The sequence below is a fragment of the Staurois parvus genome, unplaced genomic scaffold, assembly GCF_062004578.1.
Source record: "Staurois parvus isolate SC_StPar_1 unplaced genomic scaffold, SC_StPar_1.0 ptg000022l, whole genome shotgun sequence".
Lineage (NCBI taxonomy): Eukaryota > Metazoa > Chordata > Amphibia > Anura > Ranidae > Staurois > Staurois parvus.
Window position 1 is genome coordinate 3096527 of NW_028317818.1, and position 22250 is coordinate 3118776.

The window sequence follows — 22250 nt, forward strand, 5'->3', positions numbered from 1 at the left end:
GCAGTTACCTGATAACAGTAAACCACTACAATTACATTTTTGGGGTGTATTTTAAAGTATATTGGGTTGGTATACTAGTAAATAAGGTGTTACCCAAGCATATTCCATACCTTACACTCCTGTCCTATTTTACATTGATGGATAGGAGAATTAGGAAAAAATGTATCTGGCAGACTAATGCAGAGTGTCAGTCTTATAGACAGAACTTAAAGCGGAGCTACATCCAAAAGGTGAAGTTCAGCTTTAAGGCCCCCCCCCCTCCTCTTCCCCAAATGGCAATTTTTTTGACAGGTGACCACTCTGACTTCTGTTCCGACCACCTAGGCGATTGGAAGCGGAAGTTCTGCCGCCCACGCATTCTTCAGGGGCACATGACAGGTCCCAGAAGACTGCGGGGCCATTTACAATACGCAGTATGGCTCGCACATGCGCAAGCTGGCACAGCAGGGTGGCTACAGTTAAGATGCTGTAGCCTGGGACAGAAGACGAAGGGAAGGGAAGGCTCTGGTGAGCACATTATTGGATCTTCGGAGTGGTGAGTGCAGGGGTGGACTGACCATTTGGAAACTCGGGCACTGCCCGAGGGCCCGGGGTCAGTAGGGGGCCCCATGAGATGCCCCGGTACCTTTTTCATAGGCTTTTTTGAGTTTGGGCAAGGACACAGGGGCCCCATGATCCCCTATTGCCCAGGGGCCCCATGAGCTGTCAGTCCGCCCCTAGGTGAGTGTCTATTTATTATAAATCGGCAGCTACAGCTTTTGTAGCTGCTGACTTTCAATAAACACAGAAATGGCTGGATTTCTGCTTTAAGTTCAAAAATCACATTTGAACAGTTCCCATAGCATTGTTCTGCCTCAACTCGTCACAACCATAATACCATGATAACTCATGTTGCTAATTTATCATTTTGTGGGAAGAGGTTTTACAGTGGGAGTTGCCAATCTCTCAGATCAGCAACATCACACATCAGCCACAACACACAAATGTCTTACTAAATTTTGCTGTGTGCTACAATGCAGGTCTGACTCATTAGTGTGTTGGAGTGCATTAATGCCTGCTTTATGCATTAAAGTGGTATTAAACCCAAAACCAAAATGTAATTTCTTGTAGCTTACCAATCATTAGATATGGTGGCTGAATTAGTTTTCTTTTCCCCTCTATTTTTTCTGGGTGATTTGCCAAGTAACACACCTCCTGTATTAGTGAGAAACAACTCTAGATGAAGGAATATTGTCGGTCTAGGGGGGAAAGGAGTGTTACATATACTAGCAGATTTAGATTCACTAAAAAAATTGAAGCCAAACTCCAGCTCACATTGCAGTTACACAAGTAGTTTCAGCAACAGTTTTTTTTTCCTTTTGGGATAAAGGTTTTACATAAATAAAAAAAAGCAGATCATTGTAAGTACCCCTGTCAGTGGTAAATGATTTTCTCATTCCTGTAACTGATACATCTACAAGAGAGCTTGTTCTTTTGAGAAACAACAGACTTACCGGCCAAATAACCAGGTTAAAATAAAGAAGAGATGCCTAAAAAAGAAAACTAATGCAGCCATCACATCTAAGAATTGGTAAGCTGCAATATAATAAATGTTTGCTTTTGGGTTTAATAATGCTTTAAAGGATAAGTTCACCTTTAGGACCATGTTACATGTTACACCAATATGTAGGGTGTAACATGTAATATGCTCCTATGCACCCACCTACTTCCGTCAGCGCTCCCCTCTCTGCGATGGGAGTTCTTCTCCCCATACCTGCTGTCACAATTTAAAACAAAGCGGCCATGTCATTCATTCACAGTTTCCTTTGAATGAATAAACTTCAAGAAGCATCAGTTATTGCGGCTGATGGCTTGTTCTCAATAAACTATTAGGGCACTGGGTCTTATAGTTCATTGATTCTTCCTGCCTTTCAGTAACTGCCGGCCTGTACAAGATACGGGCAGACAGCTTAATGAGAGTCTGCAGGATCTTGGCATTGCACCCACGATCTGCTGATCACAGGTGCAATGCTTTACAGGCTATAATGTAAAAAAAATAATACATGCACTTTTTTTTTACCTGCAACAAGATGGGCATTTATTATTTTTTAAAAAGGGGCACATATCTTTTAATGTGTGCATTTTGCAGTACTGTGCATTGAGGTAAAGATCACATTACCTGTACTCAAAGGTGTAGGTCTGGCCTTACAATTCAAGAGCATAAAAAGGAAAAAATCATATTTACTTTTTTACTCCAATTAACTCATGCTGACTGGCATATGGGTTTATGAAACCAATATAACAGCGAATGTGTATATGTACCAGGGGCGAACTGACAACTCATGGGGCCCCCCGGCAATAGGGGATCATGGGGCTCCTGTGCCCTTGCCCAAACTCAAAAAAGCCTATGAAAAAGGTACCAGGGGCATCTGAAGGGGCCCCCTACTGACCTCGGGACCTCGGGCAGTGCCCGAGTTTCCAAATGGTCAATCCGCCCCTGATATGTACCCAGCTATTTGCCAATAGTATTGGATGATCTTGCTCTTGGAGATTGGGACTCTTTCATTTATTAAGAAGTTAAAAAATCAAGCTTCATTCAGAAACCCGATTAAACATTTAATAAATACATATAATCACTGCTTTCAATAGAGCAACTATATAATGTTCTTCTATACTCCTTGGAGAAGGAGTCATTGCAATCTTCATCAATACTAACTAATTCTTTTTTGCTAAAATCTCTTTTCATGTTTTAGGCAACATAATTTCGGCCAGATAGACCTCATATCTGTGCAATACATGTTTTTTTTAAAAGCCAGCAGCTTTTTTAAGGTGATTGAAACAACCAGGGAAAGTCTATGTACTGTAAAATATGTTCTGGTGTTTTATTTTTGCAAAATGTTGAACTTGAGGAAAATAATATGAAAGCTACCATTGCTAACAGTTTGCCACCAACCCAAAACTATTACGCAGATAAGCACTTCTGAATATACTGACTTTCCTGATGTGTATACGTTTTGCAGGTCAGTGAATTAGAAAGTATAAATACCAGTGGTTCATCATAATAGCCAAAAACTTAGTTAAAAATAAAATAAAATAGTTCATCAAAATAGTCAAAAGGAGCACAGCAATGTAATCTGTAATGAAGAGTGATGTGGAATCTGCAAATATTAGCATCAGGTGAAGAGCGTGTTTATTCTTGACACAGTCAGATAGATATTTTCTTGTATGCTGTTACCCAGGTGATACCTGTCTCTCCATAGCCATCCTAAAGCGTGCCATATACACCTCCTGTCCGACATCTCTCTATTGCAAAATTGAAGGAACCTGGAGGAAAATTGTCAGCTGAATACCATCTACATCCAGTCACAGATGCGCTGCAATGCATTCTATATGTAGGTTGGAGTGCAATTAATAATGAATGACAACACATTGCAACAAATTCACAGTAAATCAGAGTAACATGTATTATAATGCACTTTGTAGTGTGAACAAGAAATTTAGATGCAAAGCTGATCCATTTATCTCTTCTAAATACATACAGTCATGGCCGAAATTGTTGGCACCCTTGATATTTCTCCAGGAAATCATGTATTTCTCACGAAACGTATTGCATTAACACATGTTTTGCTATACACATGTTTATTCCCTTTGTGTGTATTGGGACAAAACAAAAAAAGGGAGGAAAGAAAGCAAATTCGACATAATGTCACACAAACCTCCAAAAATGGGCTGGACAAAAGTATTGGCACCCTTTCACAACTGCGGATAAATAAGAATGTTACAAGCATGTGATGCTCCTGTAAACTCACCTGGGGCAAGTAACAGGTGTGGGCAATATAGAAATCACACCTGAAAGCAGATAAAAAGGAGAGACGTTCACTTAACCTTTGCATTGTGTGTCTGTCTGTGCCACACTAAGCATGGACAACAGAAAGAGGAGACGAGAACTGTCTGAGGACCTGAGAACCAAAATTGTGGCAAAATATCAACAATCTCAAGGTTACAAGTCCATCTCCAGAGAACTAGATTTGCCTTTGTCCACAGTGCGCAACATTATCAAGAAGTTTGCAACCCATGGCACTGTAGCTAATCTCCCTGGTCGTGGACGGATGAGGAAAATTGATGAAAGATTGCAACGCAGAATAGTCCGGATGGTGGATAAGCAGCCCCAAACATGTTCCAAAGACATTCAAGCTGTCCTGCAGGCTCAGGGAGCATCAGTGTCAGCGCGAACTATCCGTCGACATTTAAATGAAATGAAACGCTATGGCAGGAGACCCAGGAGGACCCCACTGCTGACACAGAGACATAAAAAAGCAAGACTACAGTTTGCCAAAATGTACTTGAGTAAGCCAAAAGCCTTCTGGGAAAACGTCTTGTGGACAGATGAGACCAAGATAGAGCTTTTCGGTAAAGCACATCATTCTACTGTTTACCGAAAACGGAATGAGGCCTACAAAGAACAAAACACAGTACCTACGGTAAAATATGGTGGAGGTTCAATGATGTTTTGGGGTTGTTTTGCTGCCTCTGGCACTGGGTGCCTTGACTGTGTGCAAGGCATCATGAAATCTGAGGATTACCAAAGGATTTTGGGTCGCACTGTAGGGCCCAGTGTCAGAAAGCTGGGTTTGCGTCCAAGATCCTGGGTCTTCCAGCAGGACAATGACCCCAAACATACGTCAAAAAGCACTCAGAAATGGATGGCAAAGAAGCGCTGGAGAGTTCTGAAGTGGCCAGCAATGAGCCCAGATCTAAATCCCATTGAACACCTGTGGAGAGATCTTAAAATTGCTGTTGGGAAAAGGTGTCCTTCCAATAAGAGAGACCTGGAGCTGTTTGCAAAGGAAGAGTGGTCCAAAATTCCGGGTGAGAGGTGTCAGAAGCTTATTGATGGTTATAGGAAGCGACTGATTTCAGTTATGTTTTCCAAAGGGTGTGCAACCAAATATTAAGTTAAGGGTGCCAATACTTTTGTCCAGCCCATTTTTGGGGTTTTGTGTGACATTATGTCATATTTGCTTTTCTGCCTCTGTTTTATATTTGTTCCAATACATACAAAGGGAATAAACATGTGTATAGCAAAACATGTGTTAATGCAATACCTTTTTTGTGTGAAATACTTGATTTTCAGGAAAAATATCAAGGGTGCCAACAATTTCGGCCATGACTGTATGTATGGGTTTGATTACAACATAAACCCATAACAATATGTTCTGGTAGAAGTACACATAAAATCATAACTTTGGTTCAGATATTATATATGAAGCTTTGTCCTACTCATACACATCTGTGCATTTGTGATATTTTGGCAAAATACAAATTAACATTGAGCTATGTTTAGACTTGGAGCATTATCCTTTATGAGCCCAGGATTCTAAGAACTAAAAAACGATGGCAAATAATATAAGTGTAACGTCTTCACTAATAACTTAAATGTTAGAGAAAAACATGATGTGCGTTTTCAGGCAATGCCTTGTTGTTCAGCTAATTTAGCAGTCACATATGGTTATCGTATTGTTATCAGACTTGTCTATTATCATTATGCATTGTGTGCTGTATTTTACATACTGTAAGCACTGTATAGAGAGATAAAGAGATATTGCATTGTATCAGCAGCTGTGAATTCCTATCATCATTATTTTTTTAAGATAAGGGAATGGGTGTGACTAAAAATGTAGCCAATGGCAAGACACTTACATTATCCATAGTTGAAATCTGTTTTCTTTAAAAGTGCAGTAGCTCTCAACTCTGCAGGGACTGACCAGTTCATCTGTGCTAACCTGAACCAATCATGACATTCTCCGAAGCTGAGAAGGCCGCCATCCTGTCCGTCTGGGGCAAGGTGTCTGGCCATGCTGAGGACATCGGAGCAGAGGCTCTGGAGAGGTAAATAATACATTTAGTAATCATTTACGGTAATGTTATAGAATTATTTACCTTTACAAGTCTTTTCCATAATTCTTGTGCTTAGTTAAAGGAACTATGTGCTTCATTTTTTTATTCTGATTTTTGTTAAAAATGTATTTACAGATATTAAAAGAGAAGTATGGGTTTTACTCACAGTGGAACTTAAGGTGTTAATCATCTTTATTGTGTAAAAAGGATGTTTAATCCTGTCTTCTCTGATCCTCCCCTTCTTCCACTGTCCCCAGCTCATCTCCTGATAGAACAGAGCCTTGGGGGCAAGTTGCACATGCTCAGTTTGGTGTGTATTGCTAAAGAGATTTTTTTCTTGGGATAGTGCATGTGATCAGCACAGGGCCAATCAGCACTCTCCAGACAGAGGGTCAGGGGTCATGCAGTCTCATAAGATTGTGAGAGGAGAATGAAATCTCCTCCTACAAGCTGTAACCAGTGCTCTGCTGGACAGAAGTCTGAAAACTGATCTGACTGCTGATGAGAAAAGGTATTTAGCAGTTTACATTTACTAAAATAATTTCATTTCCATGTTCTGTGTACTGTGGGAGACCAGGTATAGTGAATGCAGGGTCCTGGGTTTAATCAATGTATGTACTTTATGTATACAATTGTTACTTTATGCTATTATATAAGTTTAATACATTGCCATTCATACATTTAAAGGCCTTATTTATTTTTTCTTCAGGATGTTCCTCAGCTTCCCTCAGACCAAGACCTACTTCAGCCATTTTGATTTGAGCCATAACTCCAAGGATCTCCGCAGGCATGGTGGCAAGGTTGTCAATGCTATCGGAAATGCCGCCAGTCACATGAATGATCTTGACGGTGCTCTCTCTGCCCTGAGTGACCTCCATGCTCAGAACCTGAGAGTTGACCCTGGCAACTTCAGAGTAAGTTCTAAATCAGCATTTTTATAGTGGTTCATGAATATTGATGATAGAATGATACAGATAGAAAATGAAAATAATAGAAAGTAAAATATCTAATACAAAGCTAAGTTGAAGTCAGTTGTTAACAAGCTGATTTCCAGTATTCATAATAAACTGTTTTGTTTTCTCTCTTGTAGCTGCTGTCTCACTGCATCCAGGTGACTCTGGCTGTCCACTTCCCCAAGGAGTTTAATGCTCCTGCCCACGCTGCCTGGGACAAATTCGTCTCTGCTGTGTCTTCTGTCCTGGTTTCCAGGTACAGATAAGCTGGATCATTTTGATGTGATACCTGGTCCTAAAACAACTTAACTTGTGTCACATTTTACAATAAACTTAATTTGATCAGTTCACATGTGTCCATGTTATTCCATTTTACCAGATTTCTTTGTTTAGTTAGTTGTCTTTTTTTTGTTTATCTCTGGGCCATACAGTTTACATTCCTTACAAACAGAAAAACTAGAGCAAAACACAAACTTACTTTGTAAATGTGTGTGGAAGAGTATCATTGCAAAACTGGTTGATTATTTAAATATTTGCAATGCCAGCAATTGAACATAAAAGCTTCACTCTGCAAAAGTGTACTGTCTTTGGTCTTAGTATAGATTAAGCTAATCATGTGTAAGGTAAAAAAAAAACAGGACTTTATATCTGAAGTAAACATCATTTCATCTCATTTACTAAGCAAAATGAACATATACAAAGTGAACATGCTATATTGCTTTAGCAAATCCATTCCATTGAGTATTATGCTCACTACTGACATGTGCCTGCCTTTAGAATGTACAATTCAGACAAAATTAAATGTTGTTACTTATAAAAACTAGCCCCCACTAACATAACTGTCTTGCTAGAATTCTAATGATGAATACTACTTACTGACAGAATCCAAAGAGCAATGACTTGCAAATATATGTGGAAGCCACATTGCCTTGTCAAGGTCCGTCAGTATAGTGTGGTCCTAACTCTAGTCTATGAGAGCCTCCACATTGAAGCATATATACCAATGGATGAATTAAGGGCAGTTATACCTTGAGGTAGCCTATTCCTCTTCAAAGACACAGGACATGCCAGAAGCCCAGTACTGCATAATGACAGTTGAAAGCTTCCAATATGTCCCTCCACCAATTCCAGCAAACTAAACAAAAATGGCAACTGCCCAGCACACTTACTAGTTTGCCAACAAAAAATAAATTACACAATTTGCATTAAAACCTCTGCATTAAAAACAGAGGTTTTGAAATCATGTTTGAAAGAATACAAAATTAAAAAGTGCAATTTATTACAAAACAAATTCTTTCACAAGTAATAAGATGTATACCTACAACTATGAGCAATAATATTAAATCTAAAGTTAATCTTCCCATTTTACAGGCATGTGGGCATAGCGGTACCTTTATAAATAGCTCCATCAGCTGTTCTCAGATCTATACCTTTGCTCCTACTCTGCATTCAAAACAGACTGCAATGTGATGTTGATATACAATGTCCATAATTACAAAATAAATACAGTTACTGAGAACTACACGGACCATTATAAATAGGAGGAACACTACTGAGCAAAGTGCACCCAAAAAATCTAAAATAGAATTGATAACTACATCCAGCAAATACAATAAAAGAGATGGTACTGTGCAGCATCTATATACAGAAGAGCACCTTCTGAGAATTACTCCCAGAATCAGGGCCAGATGTAAAATTTTTAAGCCAGCTCCCTTGTGCCCTTCCTCTTCCTATACACAGAAGTGTAACTACAGGGGTGCAGAGGTCACAATTGCGAACCTGCCCTATGCTCCAGGGGGGTCCATGCGGCTCCCCTATACAACTGGATAGGAGGGGCGGTGGCGCAGCATATAGAGGAACCGATCCACTCCATTTTCTTTCTGCAGTCCATGAAAGCCTGTTTCTCCTCCTCTCCCTCCCACAGACATTCAGTGGCTACAAGATGAAAATGGAGGGATTAGTTCCTCTATATTCTGCATCCATCACCCCTCCTATTCAGCTTCTTCTGCTGCCCCTGTGCTCTCTTCTGCCCCCCCATCCTGGCCCCCACTCCTCCCCCGCAACACTCCCCACTCCCGCTGGCTGCTGCTGGGGAATGTTTCAGGATGGAGAGCGAGGAAGGGGGGAAGAATATGTAATTTAACGGCCCCTTCCTTGTCTGAATGGACAAAGTTAGCCAGAGATATGTATCGATCACTGACTCTGTCTATTCATAACTGAAAGATAAGAAACCATGTTTACTATGATTCAGTTTTTGAATGAACGGGAAGCTCTGTACAGAGCTATTCCTGTCCATTCATTCTGTGATGCTGAGGCTGCAGAGAACGAGATTGAGGAGTCTCTTTTCTCTGTTTCAAAGGTGAAACATCAGAGGTCTGCCTAAACCCATGATATCTCACCAAAGCCAACCAATGGGGTTCCTATAAAAAATGGTCAAAGCTCAAGGGGCCCCCTACTGACCACGGGCCCTGGGGTCAATCCGCCCCTGATATGTACCCAGCTATTTGGCAATAGTATTGGATGATCTTGCTCTTGGAGATTGGGACTCTTTCATTTATTAAGAAGTTAAAAAATCAAGCTTCATTCAGAAACCCGATTAAACATTTAATAAATACATATAATCACTGCTTTCAATAGAGTAACTATATAATGTTCTTCTATACTCCTTGGAGAAGGAGTCATTGCAATCTTCATCAATACTAACTAATTCTTTTTTGCTAAAATCTCTTTTCATGTTTTAGGCAACATAATTTAAGCCAGATAGACCTCATATCTGTGCAATACATGTTTTTTAAAAGCCAGCATCTTTTTTAAGGTGATTGAAACAACCGGGGAAAGTCTATGTACTGTAAAATATGTTCTGGTGTTTTATTTTTGCAAAATGTTGAACTTGAGGAAAATAATATGAAAGCTACCATTGCTAACAGTTTGCCACCAACCCAAAACTATTATGCAGATAAGCACTCTGAATATACTGACTTTCCTGATGTGTATACGTTTTGCAGGTCAGTGAATTAGAAAGTATAAATACCAGTGGTTCATCATAATAGCCAAAAACTTAGTTAAAAATAAAATAAAATAGTTCATCAAAATAGTCAAAAGGAGCACAGCAATGTAATCTGTACTGAAGAGTGATGTGGAATCTGCAAATATTAGCATCAGGTGAAGAGCGTGTTTATTCTTGACACAGTCAGATAGATATTTTCTTGTATGCTGTTACCCAGATGATACCTGTCTCTCCATAGCCATCCTAAAGCTTGCCATATACACCTCCTGGCCGACATCTCTCTATTGCAAAATTGAAGGAACCTGGAGGAAAATTGTCAGCTGAATACCATCTACATCCAGTCACATGCAGCTCATGTTCAGGTAGTTTGATAGTCATCCATGCTGGCTGTAAAAGTACCATAGCCACAGCGAGAGATTTCCCCATCTGTGCTGTATAGCATGGATGGGGGTGTCTGTTAGATTTAATTTTGTTCAGCCTGCAGGGTGAATGGAAAAAATCTAATGGTGTATTGCCGGCTTTAGTCTCATAAATCTGTAACCATTAACACTTGAAATGACAAGGAAATAAATCTTAAAAAATACAACTTGGACTAAGTAGTCTTCCCGCTCATACTTTAAGGTATAGGGCCTATTCAGACCATCATGCAGTTCACTCTTTTTTTGTGCATTAAGGTTCGTTGTGTTCGGCAACGTATTTTGAATTGGCTGTGAATGTACACGAATGCATGAAAAATAGATCCTGCTTTATTCTTCAAAATCCAGTGCACCACATTACCCAGAGCATTTGCATCTGTATATTGCAGTGCTCTTTGGTACAGATGTGCTGCAATGCATTCTATATGTAGGTTGGAGTGCAATTAATAATGAATGACAACACATTGCAACAAATTCACAGTAAATCAGAGTAACATGTATTATAATGCACTTTGTAGTGTGAACAAGAAATTTAGATGCAAAGCTGATCCATTTATCTTTTCTAAATACATATGTATGGGTTTGATTACAACATAAACCCATAACAATATGTTCTGGTAGAAGTACACATAAAATCATAACTTTGGTTCTGTGTGAAAGTGCTGGACATGAAGAGATATAAACAAAGCTTACTTACAAAATTACAATTTATACTTTTCAAAAGTTTAGTTTAAGTTTAAAAGTGTTTAATGATATGTTTCTAATGAGTAATTGTATTATTCTGACATAATTTCAGTCCTTGATTTTGTTTTGATTATTGACTTTTATATTTTTTAAAATATATTTTTGTAAATAATTTATCATTGTTTCTATTATTTTTTTATTAAATCTGCTGTCAAGTTTTTATTTCTGTCGGTGAGATTTTTCCTCTCTCCAATGGGGATGAAGATTAGAGCATATGCAGTTTTTTATTTTGTTGTTTTTTTATCCTCCTGTTCCTGTGACATTCCTGGTCTCACAGGGAAAAAAAAGGACACAAAGGAGTCACAAATAGTATTAAAACCTTACAGGTCCCACCTTGCCCCACTTTATTAAAAACTGAAAGCAAATGTTTGGGCTAAATGTGTTCTTTAAATTCCTAGATTTCTATGCAAAGTTCAATTTTCAGATATTATATATGAAGCTTTGTCCTACTCATACACATCTGTCCATTTGTGCTATTTTGGCAAAATACAAATTAACATTGAGCTATCTTTAGACTTGGAGCATTATCCTTTATGAGCCCAGGATTCTAAGAACTAAAAAACGATGGCAAATAATATAAGTGTAACATCTTCACTAATAACTTAAATGTTAGAGAAAAACATGATGTGCGTTTTCAGGCAATGCCTTGTTGTTCAGCTAATTTAGCAGTCACATATGGTTATCGTATTGTTATCAGACTTGTCTATTATCATTATGCATTGTGTGCTGTATTTTACATACTGTAAGCACTGTATAGAGAGATAAAGAGATATTGCATTGTATCAGCAGCTATGAATTCCTAACATCATTATTTTTTTAAGATAAGGGAATGGGTGACTAAAAATGTAGCCAATGGCAAGACACTTACATTATCCATAGTTGAAATCTGTTTTCTTTAAAAGTGCAGTTGCTCTCAACTCTGTAGGGACTGACCAGTTCATCTGTACTAACCTGAACCAATCATGACATTCTCCGAAGCTGAGAAGGCCGCCATCATGTCCGTCTGGGGAAAGGTGTCTGGCCATGCTGAGGACATCGGAGCAGAGGCTCTGGAGAGGTAAATAATACATTTAGTAATCAGTTACGGTAATGTTATAGAATTATTTACCTTTACAAGTCTTTTCCATAATTCTTGTGCTTAGTTAAAGGAACTATGTGTTTCATTTTTTTATTCTGATTTTTGTTAAAAATGTATTTACAGATATTAAAAGAGAAGTATGGGTTTCCTTTTTTGTAGCTTATACCTATTGTATGTGAGCTGCTAATACCTAAAAATCTTTCCAGCCCTCTGAGAACTGCACATTGTTAAAATAGAGTTAATTGCCTGTGGGAGGGGCTACTGTCTTCTCTGGAGTGTCATGCCGCCATTCTAGCGGGGATCCACCCACTTTCCTCTCCTCTGTGTGATTGATGTCTGCTCTCTGCTGCTCCTGAGAGTTCACACAGCTCTCTCTGCTCCTCTCACATCTCACCCCTTCCTCTTCCCTTTCAGGCTGTTCTGATCTGAGCACACAGAATCCAGCAGCAATAGCAGCACTTCAGTGACTTTAAGTTAAGAGAAGTCGCTGAAAGCGCTGTGTATGAGTATCTACTGTGTGTTTACAGATACAGCCTGGATCTGTACACTGGATAACTGCCTGCTATGCAGCACAGCCGTTCTGATCTGAGAACTTGAAAGGGCAGAGCAGGCAGCTATACACTGTAGAGATGGAGGCTGTGTCTGTAAAATACTATACACATGCAGGCTTTGTGCAGGAGGAGCTCTGATGAGTGTCCTGTGTGCAGTGGCAGGATGGGAGGAGTAACTCAGTGGCCACAGTATCCACAGAAGGGAGGGGGGAAGAGGGAAACCCCCCAGATCCGAACATGCCTATGCTACTTCTGTCTCACCAGTGAATTAGACTGCACAATCTTTACTATCTTGCCAAGCAGCTTTTGTTTTTTCTGTGTGATGTCATATTACCATGAAAACAGATCCATGTGACCAACATGCTCACTCTAGTTTGCTGCTTGGATGTGCGCTTGTGCAGGAAGCTCAGCCACATTTCCCAAGGAAGGAGGGACAGAGAGAGGGGTGGATTGCAGAAGTGGTATCCACCCCTTCTAAACTTTCAAACAGAAAATGGACTGCTACTGGGAGCTATTGGAAAGATGTGCACCTGGTTGAAAAACAAAAGGAGTTAGGAAAAAAAAGAACAGCTGATTTGTGGTGATTGTAATATTTGCTAATTATTTGCCCCATCCAATACTTCTCCTTTAATGTTGGTAAGGTATTATTGAATGATGCAATTTTATGCTGCCCAAACTAGCATTTTAATAGCAATTAGGTAGATCCTAATTAATTTCCATAACATTAGGATATTACATTCCATGCAATAAAAAACCTTGTTTCCCCTTGCAAAGCAGGTCCACAGAAATCTGTAAAAGTGTTATTAAATCCACAAGAGTAAAATCACTCTGAATATGTAGTAAAGCATGCTTGTTATACTCACAGAGGAACTTAAGGTGTTAATCATGCAGTCTCATAAGACTGTGAGAGGAGAATGAAAACTACTCCTACAAGCTGTAACCAGTGCTCTGTTGGACAGAAGTCACAAAACTGATCTTAATGCTGATGAGAAAAGGTATTTAGCAGTTTACATTTACTAAAATCATTTCATTTCCATGTTCTGTGTACTGTGGGAGACCAGGTATAATGAATGCAGGGTCCTGGGTTTAATCAATGTATGTACTTTATGTATACAATTGTTACTTTATGCTATTATATAAGTTTAATACATTGCCATTCATACATTTAAAGGCCTTATTTATTTTTTTCTTCAGGATGTTCCTCAGCTTCCCTCAGACCAAGACCTACTTCAGCCATTTTGATATGAGCCATAACTCCAAGGATCTCCGCAGGCATGGTGGCAAGGTTGTCAATGCTATCGGAAATGCCGCCAGTCACATGAATGATCTTGACGGTGCTCTCTCTGCCCTGAGTGACCTCCATGCTCAGAACCTGAGAGTTGACCCTGGCAACTTCAGAGTAAGTTCTAAATCAGCATTTTTATAGTGGTTCATGAATATTGATGATAGAATGATACAGATAGAAAATGAAAATAATAGAAAGTAAAATATCTAATACAAAGCTAAGTTGAAGTCAGTTGTTAACAAGCTGATTTCCAGTATTCATAATAAACTGTTTTGTTTTCTCTCTTGTAGCTGCTGTCTCACTGCATCCAGGTGACTCTGGCTGTCCACTTCCCCAAGGAGTTTAATGCTCCTGCCCACGCTGCCTGGGACAAATTCATCTCTGCTGTGTCTTCTGTCCTGGTTTCCAGGTACAGATAAGCTGGATCATTTTGATGTGATACCTGGTCCTAAAACAACTTAACTTGTGTCACATTTTACAATAAACTTAATTTGATCAGTTCACATGTGTCCATGTTATTCCATTTTACCAGATTTCTTGATTTAGTTTATCGTCTTTTTTTTGTTTATCTCTGGGCCATACAGTTTACATTCCTTAAAACAGCAAAAACTAGAGCAAAACACAAACTTACTTTGTAAATGTGTGTGGAAGAGTATCATTGCAAAACTGGTTGATTATTTAAATATTTGCAATGCCAGCAATTGAACATAAAAGCTTCACTCTGCAAAAGTGTACTGTCTTTGGTCTTAGTATAGGTTAAGCTAATCATGTGTAAGGTAAAAAAAAACAGGACTTTATATCTGAAGTAAACATCATTTCATCTCATTTACTAAGAAAAATGAACATATACAAAGTGAACATGCTATATTGCTTTAGCAAATCCATTCCATTGAGTATTATGCTCACTACTGACATGTGCCTGCCTTTAGAATGTACAATTCAGACAAAATTAAATGTTGTTACTTATAAAAACTAGCCCCTACTAACATAACTGTCTTGCTAGAATTCTAATGATGGATACTACTTACTGACAGAATCCAAAGACCAATGACTTGCAAATATATGTGGAAGCCACATTGCCTTGTCAAGGTCCGTCAGTATAGTGTGGTCCTAACTCTAGTCTATGAGAGCCTCCACATTGAAGCATGTATACCAATGGATGAATTAAGGGCAGTTATACCTTGAGGTAGCCTATTCCTCTTCAAAGACACAGGACATGCCAGAAGCCCAGTATTGCATAATGACAGTTGAAAGCTTCCAATATGTCCCTCCACCAATTCCAGCAAACTAAACAAAAATGGCAACTGCCCAGCACACTTACTAGTTTGCCAACAAAAAATAAATTACACAATTTGCATTAAAACCTCTGCATTAAAAACAGAGGTTTTGAAATCATGTTTGAAAGAATACAAAATTAAAAAGTGCAATTTATTACAAAACAAATTCTTTCACAAGTAATAAGATGTATACCTACAACTATGAGCAATAATATTAAATCTAAAGTTAATCTTCCCATTTTACAGGCATGTGGGCATAGCGGTACCTTTATAAATAGCTCCATCAGCTGTTCTCAAATCTATACCTTTGCTCCTACTCTGCATTCAAAACAGACTGCAATGTGATGTTGATATACAATGTCCATAATTACAAAATAAATACAGTTACTGAGAACTACACGGACCATTATAAATAGGAGGAACACTACTGAGCAAAGTGCACCCACAAAATCTAAAATAGAATTGATAACTACATCCAGCAAATACAATAAAAGAGATGGTACTGTGCAGCATCTATATACAGAAGAGCACCTTCTGAGAATTACTCCCAGAATCAGGGCCAGATGTAAAATTTTTAAGCCAGCTCCCTTGTGCCCTTCCTCTTCCTATACACAGAAGTGTAACTACAGGGGTGCAGAGGTCACAATTGCGAACCGGCCCTATGCTCCAGGGGCCCATGCGGCTCCCCTATACAACTGGATAGGAGGGGTGGTGGGGCCGCATATAGAGGAACCGATCCACTCCATTTTCTTTCTGCAGTCCATGAAAGCCTGCTTCTCCTCCTCTCCCTCCCACAGGCATTCAGCGGCTACAAGATGAATATGGAGGGATTAGTTCCTCTATATTCTGCCCCCATCACCCCTCCTATTCAGCTTCTTCTGCTGCCCCTGTGCTCTCTTCTGCCCCCCCATCCTGGCCCCCACTCCTCCCCCGCAACACTCCCCACTCCTGCTGGCTGTTGCTGGGGGATGTTTCAGGATGGAGAGCGGGGAAGGGGGGAAGAATATGTAATTTAACAGTCCCTTCCTAGTCAAAAGGAGCACAGCAATGTAATCTGTACTGAAGAGTGATGTGGATAAGCACTTCTGAATATACTGACTTTCCTGATGTGTATATGTTTTGCAGGTCAGTGAATTAGAAAGTATAAATATCAGTGGATCATCATAATAGCCAAAAACTTAGTTAAAAATAAAATAAAATAGTTCATGAAAATAGTCAAAAGGAGCACAGCAATGTAATCTGTACTGAAGAGTGATGTGGAATCTGCAAATATTAGCATCAGGTGAAGAGCGTGTTTATTCTTGACACGGTCAGATAGATATTTTCTTTTATGCTGTTACCCAGGTGATACCTGTCTCTCCATAGCCATCCTAAAGCGTGCCATATACACCTCCTGTCCGACATCTCTCTATTGCAAAATTGAAGGAACCAGGAGGAAAATTGTCAGCTGAATACCATCTACATCCAGTCACATGCAGCTCATGTTCAGGTAGTTTGATAGTCATCCATGCTGGCTGTAAAAGTACCATAGCCACAGTGAGAGATTCACCCATCTGTGCTGTATAGCATGGATGGGGGTGTCTGTTAGATTTAATTTTGTTCAGCCTGCAGGGTGAATGGAAAAAATCTAATTCGTTGTGTTCGGCAACCTATTTTGAATTGGCTGTGAATGTACACGAATGCATGAAGAATAGATCCTGCTTTATTCTTCAAAATGCAGTGCACCACATTACCCAGAGCATTTGCATCTGTATATTGCAATGCTCTTTGGTACAGGTGTGCTGTAAACGTCCACAGGTTGTAATAACGATAAATAAATATCTCCAACAAGAGTGTTCTTGTGGTGCATAGTGCAAAATTTCAAGGTAAGGTGGTGAAAAAATTTGTGACTTCCGTGACCATGTTCATCCCACAGAGATGAGTGTAGATTGCACTAACCAGAAAGCGCAATGGTAATGCGCATTTGAATGTTAACCAACTCCTGGTCATCCGCCTACTGAAACTGGATCACTGAGAGGGTCATCAGGCTTGCGTCAGCTGGGCAAAGTATCACACCCTCAGGGTCTCCAGGTGTGAGGGGATGTGCAATCGTCTCACCAACAGGGGGAGTTTAACCATTCCTGATGTGGCCACCAGATAATCCCAACAAGCCTTGAAGAGGGGGGGCTCGGAAGTAACGAGCCAGAGCAACAAAAAGATCTAATAGTGTAGTACTTTATTATCCACAGGGGTAAATGGAACAAAGTAATAGAATTTACTACTCACATGCAGTAGTAAGCAGCTGGTGACAGGGAATTAAAAAATGGCCGCCGGCCATCCACAGGGGCCGTGCGGTGTGACGTCACAAAGTATGAGGCAAGTATGAGGCAACTCTCTAACGCGTTTCGTGCGCTTGCACGTTTTCAAAGGGAGTGTGCCTCCTGTACTGACGTTTCTTATATACAGTGTGCCGCGCATGCGCAGTACCGCCGTGTCGCGTCATCGCGAACGGTTAGCGCATGCGCGATGTGCGCTGACGGCGGCCATTTTACTGGAGCACAGAATGATCATTGAGAGGCAGCACAGTGTATAGGCAGCAAGTATACCAGGACATGTAAGCTGGCTCCTGAGTATGCTGGATATTATGTGGGACGATGTAGCAGTATATTACAAGGCCCTGATGTAGTCTAAATACTTCCGGATATATGTGAAATTCCCCAAATATTATAATGGGAATTAACTAATGTGCTCCTCACGAGCGATCCGCGCATGCGCAGTGAGTGCCGATGGTGGCCATTGTCCTGAAGCACAGTGTAGTTGGACAATGGTAATGTAATGAAAAAAGCCCATACATCAAAGGTCGTGAGCAAGCTATATTAAATTATGAATTGTACATCAAAGATCCTGGGCAAGCTGATAAGTACAATCACCCAAAATAGGGGGCTTGGACAATACAAACTCAGTATCAGTGTTATAATAGTGAATAATTAAAAATACTTGAGGACAGCTTACATGTACTTATACAGAACTAAATCCTCCTTAAAAACATAATACAAACATAACGTACTAAAAATGGTGAACACCAGAAAAATACAACATCAAACATATAAATATATCCATATTCGATGCTACATTCATATATGTCGTATTTATCAATCCATGATGAATCAGGATTGATGGGACTCCAAATTTAAAAACTTAAAAATAATAAAATACATTAAAAGCAAACCGATTCTCCTTAAAAAAATGCTGTTGTGTGCCCATATACATTAATGTTAGGGATAATCCACAAAATTGTAGTGTGTGTCACAATGGTTAAATAGAACACAATAGACTGGAAATGAAATAAGATAGACATAAAACCTACCATTAAAATGTGTACAAATAAAATACATCATATCAGAACCTAATATAGTTTAATAAAATGGTTGGAAAGCTTAAGCAAAATCGGGATGGAAATGGGTAAATGTTATAAAAATTCATTATGACCTCTACATGGAATCAAATAGAGTGAATTCCGTGAGAATGGTTCAATCCAAACTATTACAATAAATAGAACAACACCATATACGATTACAGTGAACGGACCCAACAGCTCGGGCCTATAGGTAATCTATCCATCTAAACGAGTGGTATCGTTTTCATAATTATCATTCAAAAGAAAGTGAGTAACTCGTGGATATATGGGAAGGGTCGATCAACTGGTATCTATAAAGCAGTTAATATCAAGGTCTATGTTAAGGCCTTCAGGAGCAGACGTTCTCAACAAGAAAAGCCACCATTTCGTCTCTAATTTGGATACTTCTCGTTTTTTGAGCATACCTCTCCAGTGATTTTTAATCATGTCTATACCAATAAATTTCAGGCAATGTGGGTTTCTGCCATGTTTTCTCCTGAAATGTAAGGACAAAGAGTGTTCTCTGAACCCTTTCTTAATGTTCGACAGATGCTCTCTTAATCTATCCCTTAATCTTCTGGTCGTTCTTCCTATGTATTGCTTGCCGCATGAGCATTCCAGCAGATACACCATGTGTGTGCTATTGCACGTGATGACTGACTGTATGTCATAGGATTTCCCTATCTGGTTGGACCGGAAAGTTGTCACCCGTTTCTTGTGTGTGCCGTTATTGGTACAGATCATGCATCGATTGCACGGATAAAAACCTTTCCGGTTAAAGAAAAACGATAACTCCTTTGGGGGGTCTACCACGTTTGGGGCCATAGGATTTCTCAAAGGGGGTGCTTTGCGGTATACAATTTCAGGGCTATCCGGCAGAGCTTTCCCCAAAATGGGGTCATTTTTCAAAATTGGCCAGTTTTTCTTGATGGTTTTTGCTATTTGTTTGAATTGAATAGAAAAGCCAGTAATAAATGGACAAAAAATGTTTTTCTTAGTTAGGTTCTTGTCCGTAGAGACAAGAAGATCTTCTCTATTTAAATTGCCAACCTCTTTAATATCTTCCTCTAAGTTCATTGGGTCATACCCTTTATCTACAAACCTCTTTTTAAGGACCTGGGATTGAGTGTTGTAATCAACCATATTGTCGCAGTTTCTGCCCTCTCGGGATGGTATCCAGCCATCTGGGAGGATGACAGCTATCTTTTGGTATGAAGCTGTTTCTGTCTGTAGTCTTAAAAAAAGCTCTTAGTTAAAATTTTTTGTCCATCGTTAAAAAGGGTCAAATCTAAAAAATGTATCTCACTGTAATCGTATTGAAATGTTAATTTGATGTTGAGGTCATTAGAATTTAATGTAGTAAAAATATTTTGTAAAGAGAATTCATCCCCATTCCATAGTAACAAAATATCGTCTATGTAGCGACAATAGAAAATGAGGTGAGGCCACTCAATGGAATAAATTAACTCCTCTTCCCATTTCGCCATGAACAAATTGGCTAAACTGGGGGCAAATTTTGCCCCCATGGCCACGCCCATAATTTGTAGATAATATTTGCCACCAAACCAAAAATAATTATGGGTCATGGCAAAGTTTAGCAATTCCAAAATAAATATTTTTTGTGGTTTAGGGACATCATCTGCTGAATTGAGATAAAATTCCGCAGCATCCATACCATCTATGTGTCTGATGTTGCTGTAAAGTGCGGCCACGTCTGCTGTGACCAAGTATGTGGGTTGGTGAATGTCAATGTGTTTGATGTCAACTAAAACTTGTTTGGTGTCTTTGAGAAAGGCCGGTGTTTTGATGACTAACGGTTGGAGGTAGTGATCGATATATTCACCAATGCGGGAGCAAAGGGAGCCTATACCGCTTACTATTGGTCTCCCTGGCGGATTGGTGGGGTTCTTATGTACTTTAGGTAGACAATATAGGATGGGTAACTTGGGAGCTGCTGGACATAAATAGTCCTTTTCTCTTTGGTTAATAACACCTGCATCGAAGCCCTGTTGGATTAAATTTTTCAGGGTTTTCTTATATGGGATAAGTGGATTCCCATTTAATTCAGTGCAAGTATCTCTGTCATTTAGGATATTATAAGCTTGCGTCAAATAATCCTCCTTCTCCATCACCACCACTCCTCCTCCTTTGTCCGCAGGGCGGACTACTAGAGCTTTCTCTTTTAACATCCTATTGATGGTTAAATCGAGTTGTTTAGACTCGTTCTTTGGATTCTTTGTTTTTATATTCTCAAGGTCTTTAAGTACCATAGTTCTAAAAATGGTAATATGTGAGTGCACAGGGGGGTTAAACAGAGAGGCATTTTTTAAGTGAGAGTTCTTAACCGCTTGCCGCCCTGCCACTGTGTATATACGTGTGCAGGGCGGCAGTGGAGCGCAAAACCACGTTTAAAAACGGGTTCCGCGCTCCCGACACTTTCGCCGGCAGGAGGCGCGCGCGCGCGCTCCCGCCGACCCGCGGGTGATCCGATTCGATCCAGGAGGGATCAATCATTAGATTTCAGCCAGTGATTTCTGGCTGAAATCGGATGATCGGTCCCTGTCCTATCCTGTCCTGTGTTGATATTTACACAGGGCAGGATATGATGTCATTCTTCTCTGCCTGGACACATTCCGTTCCAGACAGAGAAGAAGAGATGTTTAAACGTGAGTAAAACAGCACACTGACAGTTAGAACACAGTCTAGGACACATTTAACCCCCTGATTGCCCCCCCCCAGTTAACCCTTCACTGCCCTGTCACCAGTGTCACTGATCAGTGAAGCGATTTTTATTGATCACTGTATCAGTGTCGCTGGCGACTTCCAATAGTGCTAGCGCCCCTCCCAGATAGCGCCAGTTTGCCCCCCAGTACACCAATAAAGCCATTTAACCCCTTAATTCCCCCCCCCAGTTAACCCCTTAACTGCCCTGTCACCAGTGTCACTGATCAGTGAAGCGATTTTTACTGATCACTGTATCAGTGTCGCTGGCAACTTCCGATAGTGTTAGCGCCGCTCCCAGATAGCGCCAGATTGCCCACTAATACACCAGTAGTCCCATCTAACCCCTTGATCGCCCCCCCCCTCCCCGAGTTGACCCCTTCACTGCCCTGTCACCAGTGTCACTGATCAGTGAACCAATTTTTACTGATCACTGTATCAGTGTCGCAGGCGACTTCCGATAGTGTTAGCGCCGCTCCCAGATAGCGCCAGATTGCCCACTAATACACCAGTAGTCCCATCTAACCCCTTGATCGCCCCCCCCCCTCCCCGAGTTGACCCCTTCACTGCCCTGTCACCAGTGTCACTGATCAGTGAACCAATTTTTACTGATCACTGTATCAGTGTCGCAGGCGACTTCCGTTAGTGTTAGCGCCCCTCCCAGATAGCGCCAGATTGCCCGCTAATACACCAGTAGTCCCGTCTAACCCCTTGATCGCCCCCCCCCCCCTGAGTTGACCCCTTCACTGCCCTGTCACCAGTGTCACTGATCAGTGAACCAATTTTTACTGATCACTGTATCAGTGTTGCTGGTGACTTCCGTTAGTGTTAGTGCCCCTCCCATATAGCGCCAGATTGCCCACTAATACACCAGTGATCCCGTCTAACCCCTTGATCGCCCCCCCCCTGAGTTGACCCCTTCACTGCCCTGTCACCAGTATCACTGATCAGTGAACCAATTTTTA

At 40.3% G+C, this 22250-nt stretch overlaps 3 protein-coding genes across 5 annotated transcripts in view; 2 read left to right on the plus strand and 1 right to left on the minus strand.

Moving 5' to 3' along the window:
• NPRL3 (NPR3 like, GATOR1 complex subunit) overlaps positions 1–5863 on the minus strand; it is a 249808-nt gene extending 243945 nt beyond the window's left edge. For 2 of the 3 annotated variants that reach the window (XM_089691819.1, XM_089691772.1), the window contains exons 1-2: positions 5680–5863; positions 3226–3303 (exon numbers count right to left, since the gene is read on the minus strand). Coding sequence is in view for 1 of the 3 variants with exons in the window: in XM_089691798.1 (XP_089547924.1) it covers positions 5680–5681 (2 nt within the window). In the remaining 2 variants the exon portion in view is untranslated. The remainder of the gene's footprint in view (positions 1–3225; positions 3304–5679) is intronic. The other variant, XM_089691798.1, reaches the window with a different exon arrangement.
• LOC149472166 (hemoglobin subunit alpha-5-like) lies at positions 5709–7178 on the plus strand. Its single transcript, XM_089691835.1, has 3 exons — positions 5709–5868; positions 6587–6791; positions 6968–7178. Exons 1-3 carry the CDS (start codon positions 5774–5776, stop codon positions 7094–7096), a joined length of 429 nt encoding a protein of 142 aa, XP_089547961.1. The 5' UTR covers positions 5709–5773; the 3' UTR covers positions 7097–7178.
• A 4720-nt stretch (positions 7179–11898) lies between these two features.
• On the plus strand, positions 11899–14412 carry LOC149472167 (hemoglobin subunit alpha-5-like). The gene is made up of 3 exons (XM_089691849.1): positions 11899–12054; positions 13821–14025; positions 14202–14412. Exons 1-3 carry the CDS (start codon positions 11960–11962, stop codon positions 14328–14330), a joined length of 429 nt encoding a protein of 142 aa, XP_089547975.1. The 5' UTR covers positions 11899–11959; the 3' UTR covers positions 14331–14412.
• Positions 14413–22250: the final 7838 nt, after the last annotated feature.

What these genes read in the sequence shown, in the direction of transcription:
- LOC149472166 (XM_089691835.1), top strand. Translation starts at nt 5,774, where the DNA reads ATGACATTCTCCGAAGCTGAGAAGGCCGCCATCCTGTCCGTCTGGGGC. An exon ending in GGAGCAGAGGCTCTGGAGAG is followed by an intron (nt 5,869 to 6,586) that starts GTAAATAATACA and finishes TTTTTTCTTCAG; the next exon opens with GATGTTCCTCAGCTTCCCTC. An exon ending in TTGACCCTGGCAACTTCAGA is followed by an intron (nt 6,792 to 6,967) that starts GTAAGTTCTAAA and finishes TCTCTCTTGTAG; the next exon opens with CTGCTGTCTCACTGCATCCA.
- LOC149472167 (XM_089691849.1), top strand. Translation starts at nt 11,960, where the DNA reads ATGACATTCTCCGAAGCTGAGAAGGCCGCCATCATGTCCGTCTGGGGA. An exon ending in GGAGCAGAGGCTCTGGAGAG is followed by an intron (nt 12,055 to 13,820) that starts GTAAATAATACA and finishes TTTTTTCTTCAG; the next exon opens with GATGTTCCTCAGCTTCCCTC. An exon ending in TTGACCCTGGCAACTTCAGA is followed by an intron (nt 14,026 to 14,201) that starts GTAAGTTCTAAA and finishes TCTCTCTTGTAG; the next exon opens with CTGCTGTCTCACTGCATCCA.